Source organism: Grampus griseus (genome assembly GCF_964374135.1).
Source record: "Grampus griseus genome assembly, chromosome: 14".
In the NCBI taxonomy this organism is placed as follows: Eukaryota; Metazoa; Chordata; class Mammalia; order Artiodactyla; family Delphinidae; genus Grampus; species Grampus griseus.
The window spans coordinates 15732124-15744527 of NC_139008.1; the positions used below are offsets into that span (position 1 = coordinate 15732124).

Here is a 12404-nt window from a genome sequence, read left to right on the forward strand (position 1 = left end):
CCCCCACTCGCCGCAACTAGAGAAAACCTGTGCGCAGCAAAGAAGACCCAACGCAGCCAAAAATAAATAAATCAATAAAAAAAGAAGGCTATAAATATGGGATGACATGTCCATTTATTTGCTCAACACATTTTCAAAACTCAAACCACATGCCAGACACAAAAAATACTGTGGTGAGCAAGACAGTGAGAGTCCTTGTCCACAGACAGACAAGTAAACAGACCAGGGCCTAGTGAGATAAATGCTAAACTCGGCTTATATGCAGGTTCCCAAAAGTGCACATAAGCAGAGCTAGAGAAACCTCAGAGAAAGTGATGAATCATCTAAGAACTGAGGGAAAGGGGGTCGGTGGGGAGACTGTGCATGGGTCATCCCAACTGTGCAAAGGACCAGAGGACAAAACTCAGGAGGCTGCAAATAATTGGGTGTCAGCCTCTCAGAACTAATGCATGCCTTTTAGAATAAATATGTTGGGGCTTCCCTGATGGCGCAGTGGTTAAGAATCCGCCTGCCGATGCTGGGGATACGGGTTTGAGCCCTGGTCGAGGAAGATCCCACATGCTGCAGAGCAGCTGGGCCCATTCGCCACAGCTACTGAGCCTGCGCTATAGAGCCCGTGAGCCACAACTACTGAGGCCCGTGCGCCTAGAGCCCGTGCTCCACAGCAAGAGAAGCCACCGCCATGAGAAGCCCGTGCGCCACAACGAAGAGTAGCCCCTGCTCACCGCAACTAAAGAAAGCCCATGCGCAGCAACGAAGACCCAATTCAGCCAAAAATAAATAAAATAAATTTTTTAAAAAATACATTTTCCCAAGGTTCAGGCATCCAACCTCTTTTCCTTGGTTCCAACTGTCATTATAACCTCTAGGCCAGTGATTCCCCACTTGGGGGGGTGACTCCCCACTACCCCACCCCTCAGGGGGTGTTTGGCAATGTATAGAGACATTTTTTGGTTGTCCAGCATGGGGGTGGGGGTGGGGGGGAACGGAAGGTCCAGGGAGGGCTATGTGTGCGCTACTGACATCTAGTGGGTAGAGGCTAGGGATGCTTCCACTAAACATCCTACCATGCACAGGACAGCGCCTCACAACAAAGAATTCTCTGACTGAAAATATTAATAGTGCTGCGATTGAGAAATCCTCCTCTAGGCCTGCACATCTAATTGGCTGCTAAACATTTTCACATGGTTGATGAGCCGAGAGCTTCTTATTTTTTTCTAGATATTTTAGTTGACTATTCAACTACACTTTACTCCTGTTGCTAGCATATGACCTAAAATCCTGTTACCCGAGTCCTTCCTTCTCATGGTTTTCCCATGCCAGTCCCGAGTCTATTGTGTACCTGTAGTTTAGGACAAATCCATGGGGGAAAAAAAACAGGCAAAGTTTCTCTCCTCAAGGAGCTTACCTTCCAAAGCGGGAGAATGGACAATTTCTAATCGACATAGATAAGGGATCCTTCCTTATCTATGGATAATGGGTGGGCCCAGGGGTATCAGCTGTCTTGCTCAAAACCAGCCAGCCCTGCTCAGTGAAAAAGTGTCCCTTGTCCTCTACCATGCTCAGAATGCCCCGTGGACATGCGTGTAGGTGAAAACAGGTTTGTAATTATCTGAGTACAGAACCTATATTTATTTTATATAGAAGCACAAACTTACAAGTACAGTTTTAATCCTGACTTTTGCAGAAAGGCCTGTATAAATGGAGGAAAGACTATTTTGTTTTGTTTGGAACTTTGCCAAGAATTACTTGCCATTTTGGAAAATCATTGCACAGATGGCCACACTTGAATTTGAATCAGCAGCACCACCCATCTGTGACAGCCTGAGTTTGTAGCTGCTGTGTTCATAGAAATCCTATATGTAGTGCAAGCATATTTCCATATGATTGCTTCACTAAATCCTTTGGCAAAGCCCTGCCCAAGCATTTACATATTGAGATATACATTACTTTTTTTTTTAAAGAATAATATAATACACGAAAGTGCACAAATCTTAATGAATCTCAATGTTCTTATTCTTAAATAGAGACCACAGTCCCTACCCTCACATGGAGCGTTGATCAAGGTTAGATGATTCTAAGAAGGTTGTTGTGCACCTGGGGCAATGTAGAAATTCCACAAAGGTGCTCAGCTCCCTACTGGCTTCTCTCAGGACAGGAACCCAGTTAATTTTGCGGCCAGGACGCACTCTCCGAGGCCTTGTGGGTCAGCAGAACAGAAGGAGCTGAGGTGGAATAGCCCAGAGGACGCTGACCAATGCGGGCTCGCTACATGGTAACCTCCGGAGGCTCCTGATCCTGTTCTTGCGAACCCGGCCTCCTGTCAGGCGTTACCTAGCAACAGCGTCCTAGAGTCTGGCCCAAGAGGCCAATCAGCACGTACTTAGTTATTTCAGTGATGGGAACAGTCCAGTCACCGGGCGCTGTCAACAGCCACCTCCTCAAGCTAATCTCCGCAAGCACCAATGAGGGGTTAGGAATTTTAAGAGCTGGAGCTGAGTATTCGGAGCTGGCTCTTATTTGATAAGACCACCTAGGGGGAGGGAATGACCAGCTTCCGACTGCATCTGAATGATGGTTGTGAAGGCAGGTCGCCGCCATATTCTCTTAGGGCGTTTTCCGGTACCATTGTCCACTCTGAGTACCAGAGTGACCCATGACGTTGTGATTCCTCTGTTTGGGCCGCAGCTTGGCCCCACGCAAAGCCAAATCCGGGCTGGCTCAGACACCGGGTCTAGCAGGGCAGTGTCTCCTTGGTCCGGAAAAGAGAGTAGCTCTTGGATTGGGACATCTAGGACCTGGGGACTGGAAGAATTCAAGCGCCGCCCTAGTCCCGTTCCCCATCTGCAGCCCAGAGCCTGGATCCGAGCCGAGGAGGCTGTGAGCTGTGTAACTTTGCCGCGCGGCGGAGTATTTCTTCTTGGAGAAGTGGTGAAATCCGAGGCGCAGAAGGCCCTTTATCGAAAGTGATACTAGAACCCTATGGCCACCTGAGGGCGCTCCGTGAGGCCCTTTAGTGGTCTCCCTTTGCCCATTTTTGCTCACTCTTTATTCATCTATTCACGATGTACGTAAGCCAGTTCTTGGGCTAGAACTGCAGATGCGGACTACTCAGGGCAAAATGCCTGGAGCTGAGGGGAAAAGAGGGGATAGTGGGCTGAGGCTTGGGGAGGGACTGTCCTAGAGTGTCTCTTGAAAGCCTTTTTTCTTTTTTTTTTTTAATAATTTACTATGACCATCTTGCTGTGTCTATGACTACAGCATAGTTTTTTTAAGACGGCTTTATTGAAATGTTATTCACATGCCATGTAATTCACCCATTTAAAGTGTAAAATTCAGCGTTCTTTAGTATATTTAGAGTTATGAAACCATCACCACAATCAACTAAACACATTGTCATCACTCCAGAAAGAAACTCCCCAGCCATCACTCCCCATTCTCCTCTCCTCCAGCCCCGGGCAACCACTGATCTACTTTATCTCTCTGTAGATTTGCCTTTTCTGGACATTTCATGTAAATGGAATCATAAGACATGTGGTCTTTTTTAATCCAGCTTATTTCACTTGGCATGTTTTTAAAGTTCATCCGTGTTATAACATGAATCATTATTTAGAATTTTTTAAATAGATTTTAGTTTTAGAGTAGTTTAGAGTTCACAGTAGAATTGAGCTGAATGTACAGAGTTCCCATATTCCTCTGCCCTCCCCCCAGCCTCCCCCACTATCAACAACCCATACCAGAGTGGCACATTTGTTACAATCTATGAACCTACATTGACTCATCATTATCACTCAAAGTCCATAGTTTACATTAAGATTCACAAAACTCTAACAGGAAACCTGATGGCTTCTTCCAGATTAACAGGAATTACATGGGACTGAATGAACTGATAAATATGATTTATAATTTTATGACTTTTTGTCTAAAATATTACTGGCTGGCTTTTAATTTCTGTTTTCCAGAAAACCTTTCCTCTTATGCTATGACCTACAAAAAGTTGATAAAGTATACCTCTGTATTGTAAATGAAGATGAAACATTGCTCTTTTTCTCTCTGCCTGATCCCTCCAGAATTTGGCTTCTCTAGCTAGCTCCCCTCTGGACTTGATGGCTTCTTGCGACCAGGTTACAACTAGTTATACTAATCATTGAAATTTGTTCTCTTTATGTTGTTCTCAAATTGCTTATGCCTTGTGTCTCTCTCTGCTGTACTATGACCTTATTAATGTTACTAGCTATATTACTTATATCCTGTCTATTTTATAAGATTGTTACCTCTTGCATTACCTAATACCTAATGTATCATCAGGCCTCCAACAAAATTAATGATGGCTAAATGTCTTGAGGCAATTGATCATATACATAACCCTATGTAAAATAATTTTAACAGTGAGACTCTAGATATGGAGAAGCAACAAAGGAAAACATTTCCTGGATTATAGGAATAGACTAGTAAAACACACGATCCAGAGAATTTTAGGTTATTAATAGGGCCCAATCCAAAAATAATACATTGGGGGACTTCCCTGGTGGCACAGTGGTTAAGACTCCGTGTTCCCAATGCAGGGAGCCTGGGTTCAACCCCTGGTCAGGGAACTAAGGTCCCACATGCATGCCGCAACAAAGAGTTCGCATGCCACAACTAAGGAGCCGGTGAGCCGCAACTAAGGAGCACATCTGCCCCAACTGGCACAACTAAATAAAAATTTAAAAAATTAAAAAAAAACAAAACAGAAGCAGCACATTGGGTGGCTGATCAATGAAATCTTCCTCTGACCTAGGAATGAGAATTCCATGACAAATTGACCATGAAAAGCCTCCCAAACTTTGGTCGAATTTATGACCAAGAGGGGGCCCTGTGCAGGAGCTCCCTGGTGGCCTAGTGGTTAGGATTCCGGGCTTTCACTGCCATGGCTTGGGTTCGATCCTTGGTCAGGGAAATGAGATCACACAAGCCGCTGGGTGTGGCCAAAAAAAAAAAAAAAAAAAAAAAGACGGGGCCCTGTGGAAAGGGAACCTTGCCTGCCATTTGGTAAACAACAAATGCTGCCGGCCATCAAGTTATCAGCCACTGCAGCCACCAGGCCCTCCTACTCCCTACCAAGGTGTGCCTTGAGGGAAATTCAAGATGGAAAAATACAGGAAACATTCTGTGCCCTGGATACTGGTTCGATAGTTAAGTTGCATATCTAAAGAACAATTTCAACAAGCCCAGACTCTTGCATCTTCCCATATATAGAAAAGCCCTAAAATCACTAACTTGAAATGTCTGTTTTTTTGTGATTAGCAATAATGTTTTGATGTTCAAATATATATATATTTTTTTTTTCCAGCAAAAACTGCTATATATCCTGGCTCCTCCCTTACCTCTTTGGAGCAGTTCCTCAGAGCTGAGAGGATAGTCCTCAGTAAGCTCCTGGAATAAAACTCAACTCGGAACTTTTAGGTTGTACGTTTTCTTCAGTTGGACAAAATCTTTGTTCTTCTCCTTACTAGCAAGTACCCTCTGAGATTTTCCTCATCAGTAGAACCAGGATGATAATCATCATTTCACACATGGTAGCAAAAAATAAATACGTTGAACGTGTAATATGTTGGGCATGGTACCTGCGCACAGGAAACGCTAACGTTAATTCCCTTCCCCAAAGGGCAAGGAGGGAGTTACCCACTATCGCAAGAGAAGGCTCCTCTGAGAAAGCCAGGAAAGGAGACCCAGGGATATTCCAGCTCCGGGTTGGCCAGAGTGGCTCCGTCGCTCAAATCCTTCCCTCCCTCGGCTAGGCTGCGCCTCCAAGAAACAGAAGACCATTACTGATCCCAGGCGGGGTCGCCCCTTCCCGCCTCCAGACCCGGGCAGTCACCCGACATCGAGGGTCCAACTTTCTGCCCTTACGCTTCCGTTGGCTTCGTTCAAACAGGCCGCTTTTGGCAATACCCAATCAGAATACTCGATCTTAGGCCACCGCCCAATGACCGCGTGGAATAGGGGGGAAAAGGGCGTGAAGCCCAATCGCAGCGCCATCACACTTGAGGGCAAAGAGGTTAGGGAGCCGGCATGGCGCTCCGGTCAATAAAATCGATAGCTGGAAGCTGCCTGTGTTTCAGGCAAAGGCGGTGCAGTAGCGGGGCCGCCATTTTCCCTGAAGGCATCTTCCGGTGCCTTTCACCCAAGTTCGGGCAGGAGTTTCCTGAATAACAGCGAAAGGTTTCCGTTAGCCCCGCCGGCGGCCGATTCCTGTTCCCTCCTGGTCTCCCCAGGCACGCTCCGCCCGGATCCGGCTTGGGCTCCCAAGTCCCGGCGCCCGCCAGCGCCCAGCGGCCAAGGCCGGGACAGCCGTGGCGCCGGCTTGTCGGGTCCAATGGCGCGGCCTTCGGCTCCGCTCCCCGCGCGGGGACCAGGAGAGGCCGGACCCGGCCGGAGAAGGGGAAGGAGGCCGAGGGCTGTGAAGTTCGGGGACGTGGCCGTGTACTTCTCCCCGGAGGAGTGGGAGTGTCTGTGGCCCGCCCAGAGGGCCCTGTACCGGGACGTGATGCAGGAGACCTACGGCCACCTGGGCGCGCTCGGTAAGGCCCGCCCCAATCCGCTTCCGCGGGACCTGAAGGGATGGAGGAACTGGGGGTGGGAGTCCAGAGTGTCCATGGTCCTGGCCTAAGAAGAGGTTGTGTCGGGCGGGAGGACAGGGGCTTGGCAGGAGATGCCACCGGGTAGATAAGTCTACCCAGCGTTATGTACGAGCTGGGCCTCTGACTGATTCTTCTTCCCCAGGGTGCGCAGGTCCCAAACCAACCCTCATCTCCTGGTTGGAACGAAATACCGATGATTGGGAACCGGCTGCTCTGGATCCACAGGAGTGCCCAAGGAGGGTAACAGTCCAAAGAAGTAAGTGAAAAATGCCTCGGAGGGCTTGCAGCCTCTAATGACTCAGTCCAGAGTTTCCGTGGCTAGGGGTACCTATGACCCACGCTCCATTTACCGTGTTCGTTTTTACAACTTCAGGGTTCCTGTCTCTTTCATGGTGTCGAGTCCTTCTACCAAAGATTCACTTGTCAGTTTGTAAACTGACTACCTGCAGTTGTCTGTTGTGTAAATGGATCAGTGAGCTTTTCAAAAGAGCTACAACCCTCCTTCCTTCTTCCCAGGACTCTGTCTCCAGCATGCTTTGAATTGGGCTCTGACTGAGAGAGCCTATACCTCTGACTTTTCCAGGTTTTGGTTGAAGGGATCTTATGGGGAACAGTGGCCTGGGGTGCAGGGGCCTCTGTTTGCCCTTCTGGCAGAATGACCCCGATCAGTGCAGGAATCTGCACGTCTCCTCAGGATCAAGCAAGGCTCTGATTAAGGCCATTCAGGTAGAAGGGCCCCCCAGATCCACCTACAGGGGCAGATGGAACTGTCTGGGCTGGAGTTTCAGTGCCAGATTCTCTAAGAGCAGGGCTATCTTTCTAAGATTCAGATCGGACATGATATTTCCGTGCTTAAAACCTTTCAGCTTGGCTTCCCTGGTGGCACAGTGGTTGAGAGTCCGCCTGCCAATGCAGGGGACACGGGTTCGTGCCCTGGTCTGGGAAGATCCCACATGCCGCGGAGCGGCTAGGCCCGTGAGCCATGGCCGCTGAGCCTGCGCGTCTGGAGCCTGTGCTCTGCAACGGGAGAGGCCAGAACAGTGAGAGGCCCGCGTACCAGAAAAAAAAAAAACAAAAAAAAAAAACCTTTCAGTTTTTGCCAAGGCAGGTTGTCAAATGGCTGTCAGTTATATCTAAGACACTTGGGGAACTTGGTGAAAATACAGATTCCTGGACCCCATCCCAGAACGACTCATTTACTCTTATGGATATCTATGAACATATACATATTTTAATAGCCTCAGTTGATTTGGATGTACGTTTAGGTTTGGTTCTCACAGTGTGGTCGTCAGACCAGCAGCAGCAGCAGCAGCATCAGTCGGGAATGTATTAGAAAATGCAAATTCCTGGACCCCATCCTAGACATGTTGAATCTAAAACTGGGGGTAGGGCCCAGCAATCTGTTTCATTAAACCCTCCAAATGATTTGGATCACAATAAAATTTGAGAAGCATTGGCTCAAAGAGCCTTATGACCTAGTCAATGCCAAATCATACCTCATTTGTTTCCACTTCCTGTCTTATACTTACCTCTTCAAAAACTGAAAAAAATTTTTATTTTTTTATTTTATTCATTTGTTTATTTTTGGCCACGTTATGCGGCATGCGGGATCTTAGTTCCTGGACCAGGGATCGAACCCATACCCCCTGCAGTGGAAGCGCTGACCTCCAGGGAAGTCCCCAAAACTTTTTTTTTTAATTAATTAATTAATTTATTTATTTCTGGCTGAGTTGGGTCTTTTGCTGCACGCAGGCTTTCTCTGGTTGTGGCGAGCGGGGCTACTCTTCCTTGCAGCGCATGGGCTTCTCATTGCAGTGGCTTCTCTTGTTGCAGAGCTGGGGCTCTAGACGTGCGGGCTTCAGTAGTTGAGGCTCATGGGCTCTAGAACGCAGGCTCAGTAGTTGTGGCGCACGGGCTTAGTTGCTCCGCAGCATGTGGGGTCTTCCCGGTGCAGGACTCGAATCCATGTCCCCTGCATTGGCAGGAGGATTCTTAACCACTGCGCCACGAGGGAAGCCCCCAAAACCTTTTTAAAGTCAGCTTAATCTCCTCCAAGAAACCTTCCCTGATTTCTCCAAGCTGGATTAGGGGCTCCTGTAATACCCTCCATATTTCCATAGCCGTATGTCACACTTGGTTGGTTGTCTTTGTCACTAACATTCCTTGAAGACAGGCCGAGTCTGTTTTATAACCTGTAACACTATAATAGGAGAGAGTAGGAGCCCAGTGTTTGTTAAATTAATTTCTCCTTTGTGTTCCTGTAGAAACCAGAACCAGAAAGAAGAATGAAGAGAAGGAAGTATTCCCGCCTAAGGAGGCACCCCGAAAGGGGAAGCGAGGCCGCCGGCCCAGCAAACCCCGCCTGATCCCCAGGCAAACATCCGGAGGTCCCATCTGCCCTGACTGTGGTTGTACCTTTCCCGATCACCCGGCCCTGCAGAGCCACAAGTGTGCCCAGAATCTGAAAAAGCCTTACCCTTGCCCAGACTGTGGGCGCCGCTTTTCCTACCCGTCCCTGCTGGTCAGTCACCGGCGGGCACACTCTGGGGAGTGTCCCTACGTTTGTGACCAGTGTGGCAAGCGGTTCTCCCAGCGCAAGAACCTCTCCCAGCACCAGGTTATCCACACAGGCGAGAAGCCCTACCACTGTCCTGACTGTGGCCGCTGTTTCCGGAGGAGCAGGTCCTTGGCCAATCACCGGACCACACACACGGGTGAAAAACCCCACCAGTGCCCCAGCTGCGGGCGTCGCTTCGCCTACCCCTCCCTGCTCGCCATCCACCAGCGCACACACACCGGAGAGAAGCCCTACACCTGCCTGGAATGCAGCCGGCGCTTCCGCCAGCGCACCGCCCTGGTCATCCACCAGCGCATCCACACGGGCGAGAAGCCCTACCCGTGCCCGGACTGTGAGCGGCGCTTCTCCTCCTCCTCTCGTCTGGTCAGTCACCGGCGGGTGCACTCCGGAGAGCGTCCCTACGCCTGCGAGCACTGCGAGGCCCGCTTCTCCCAGCGCAGCACGCTGCTCCAGCACCAGCTCTTGCACACGGGAGAGAAGCCCTATCCCTGCCCAGACTGCGGACGTGCCTTCCGGCGGAGCGGTTCCCTCGCCATACACCGCAGCACGCACACCGAGGAGAAACTGCACGCGTGTGACGACTGTGGCCGCCGCTTCGCCTACCCCTCACTGCTGGCCAGTCACCGGCGCGTCCACTCAGGCGAGCGGCCCTATGCCTGCGACCTGTGCTCCAAGCGGTTCGCCCAGTGGAGCCACCTGGCTCAGCACCAGCTCCTGCACACCGGGGAGAAGCCCTTCCCCTGCCTCGAGTGTGGCCGTTGCTTCCGCCAGAGGTGGTCTCTGGCCGTCCACAAGTGTAGCCCTGGGGTCCAGAACTGTAGCCCTAGATCTGCTATAGGGGTGCCTAGCCAGAAAGGCAACGCCCTTTAGAATGGGAAGGACTGTGCAAGTTCATTTCTTTTTGTGGAGGGGCCCAGAAAAGGGAAGGAGCCCCCAGTTATACAGGGCAGAGTCAGAACTAAAACCCAGGTCTCTTGCTACACAGAGCTGAACTTTATTCTACCACGCTGGCTGCCTTAATACATGTGTCTAGAACAGACAGTCCCAGTAGGACAAGTGACATTATTTGGTTAAAGTTTTCCAAGCCTACCCTATCCTAAAAGAGTTTCTGTGTGTGGATATTGGGCTAAAAGTTCTCCCCATCTAATTTACGGGCTTTGTGTTTTCTAGTTTGTGCACGCAGGGATTACCTGTCCCCTTGCATGCAGTCAGGAGGATCCCATTTATGGGGAGCAAGACCTTCTCCTCCTCTGCCTCTTCCTCCATGCCAGGTTTAAACAAACCTGGTTTAGCCCCCTTTTGATGATATTCCTGCCAAGTGGTCTTCTACCCTTTAAAACCTCCCTTGACAGGGAGCTCACTACCTCACAAGGCAGGTCATTTCACTGTGGGACAGCTCTGACAATTAGAAGGCCCTTAAGAACAACATTCTCCTTCCCTGGAAGCCTTGCCCAGAATATGTTTAAAACTTGATCTACATGGCAGCCCTTCAGAAAACTTAACCACAGATACTCTGCCCCCATGTTTTCAGGTTAATTAGCATTAATTTGGTCAGTCATTCCTTAAAGATAGGTATTCAAGTCCCACACATGATCTCTCCCCAAACAGGTGCTGGTTTTTCAATGTCCTTTTTAAAGGATCATACAAAGTAAGCCAGCATCACAGTATACACTGTACCTCCTTGGTCTGTACTTGTTTTAGCAGCTCTAGATTGCATTGGATTTGGGGGTGGTAGCAGTGTACCAGGAATTTATTGGGTTTCAGACACCTAAATACCTAAGCTTTTTCTTTTGTTCTAAAACCACATGCTGTGAAGTAAGTCGTCTGCATCCTGTGTTTGGAAAGTTGGTTCAAGATGGGTCTGGGACGTAAGTGCAGTGAGCTTTGGGAGAAAAGGAAAAGGAAAAACAGGGGAGCTGTGGTCTAGGCAGCAAGAAGTAGAACCAGGACCAGCTTGTTGTACTTTATCTGGTGGATTTGGATTAGTTCCAGGCAGCCAGTAGCTGGAAAATTCTTGAGAACTGGGTCTCACTCCTCCCCGAGTCTCATCAGAATCAGGACACTAGCACAAAACCTTCCAATGAGTCCTCTGTGAACATTTTTCATGAAATGAAGTGAGGCCATTCAAGGAGGTTAAAGAGTTAGGTAACTGAATACAAAGCAGGAAGACTCTGTAGTCATCAAGTTGTGTTCATGCCCTGCCTCCCTAATAAAAGCTCCAGACAGCAGCAGCAGCAGCAGCAATGTGTTTTAATTTGACATGCCTCCGTGGCACCCATTCCTAAGTAGGTGTGCAGTAAAGCTTTACTGAATTAAGTAAACAAGGCCTACCACTTTGCCTTGGGTAGCTGTACCAAACTGAATTTCTAAACATGACATATCGCATATTCCAATAGCTGGTGTGGGTCATCCTCCTACCCCTGTTGCTTCTTCCCTCAGTCCGCCTGGTATCAGCCCCAGGGGGGTGTAGCTGGGGCACAGGGTATTTGTAATTACCTGTTCTGGTATTTAGCAAGTTGCGTTGTAACTGTTTGTTTCTCCTTGGATTGATGGGCTACCCCAAAAGCAGGGGTCATACCAGATTGGGTTTCATTAAAATGTCTGATGAATGATTATGTTCTGTGTGGAATTACTGTTTATAAAATGTAAATCTAGTTCCTTGACTAAGTAGACATATTTACAGTTCTGATGGAAACCTGCCCTTTCCTAGCAGAAACCTATTAGAATTCTGCCTAGCCTCCTGTTTCAGAACTGCCTCTTTTCCCTACCTCTATCACCAGGCTGACCCAACTACTTCCTTACCTAGGAATTTTAGAAATTTCTTTGGGCCTGGATTGTAACTCATGAACTTGGGAGCCGTTGGTAGGCAAGTCCCAGTATGTGGTCTGTGGAGGGCCAAGATGACAGACAAGTTCTTAGGTTTCCTAATGCACTTCAGTCCCAGGATCCCTTTGACAATTAACTGTAGTCAGTGGGAGATCCCAGTATTCTTCCAAGTAATCCTCCCTTCTGCTTCAGGTAGTTTAAGTTGAGTTTCTGTTACTTGCAACCAAAAGAATTAATCCACAGCCCCAATATGGGTATATCTCCCATCTGTCCTCATGCCTATATGTGAGCTATGAAGAAAAAAAATTCACAGTGCTGCTGAGAGGGGCCAGCCTTTCCACTCCATCCTCAGCTAAACCTTCAACGTTGTTTATGTC

The 12404-nt window shown here is 48.7% G+C and overlaps 1 protein-coding gene across 1 annotated transcript; it reads left to right on the forward strand.

Moving 5' to 3' along the window:
• Nucleotides 1-6053: 6053 nt before the first annotated feature.
• On the forward strand, nucleotides 6054-11794 carry LOC309832102 (uncharacterized protein). The gene is made up of 3 exons (XM_082669642.1): nucleotides 6054-6563; nucleotides 6766-6879; nucleotides 8888-11794. The coding sequence occupies exons 1-3, from the start codon at nucleotides 6359-6361 to the stop codon at nucleotides 10069-10071; spliced, it is 1503 nt and encodes a 500-aa protein (XP_082525768.1). The 5' UTR covers nucleotides 6054-6358; the 3' UTR covers nucleotides 10072-11794.
• Nucleotides 11795-12404: the final 610 nt, after the last annotated feature.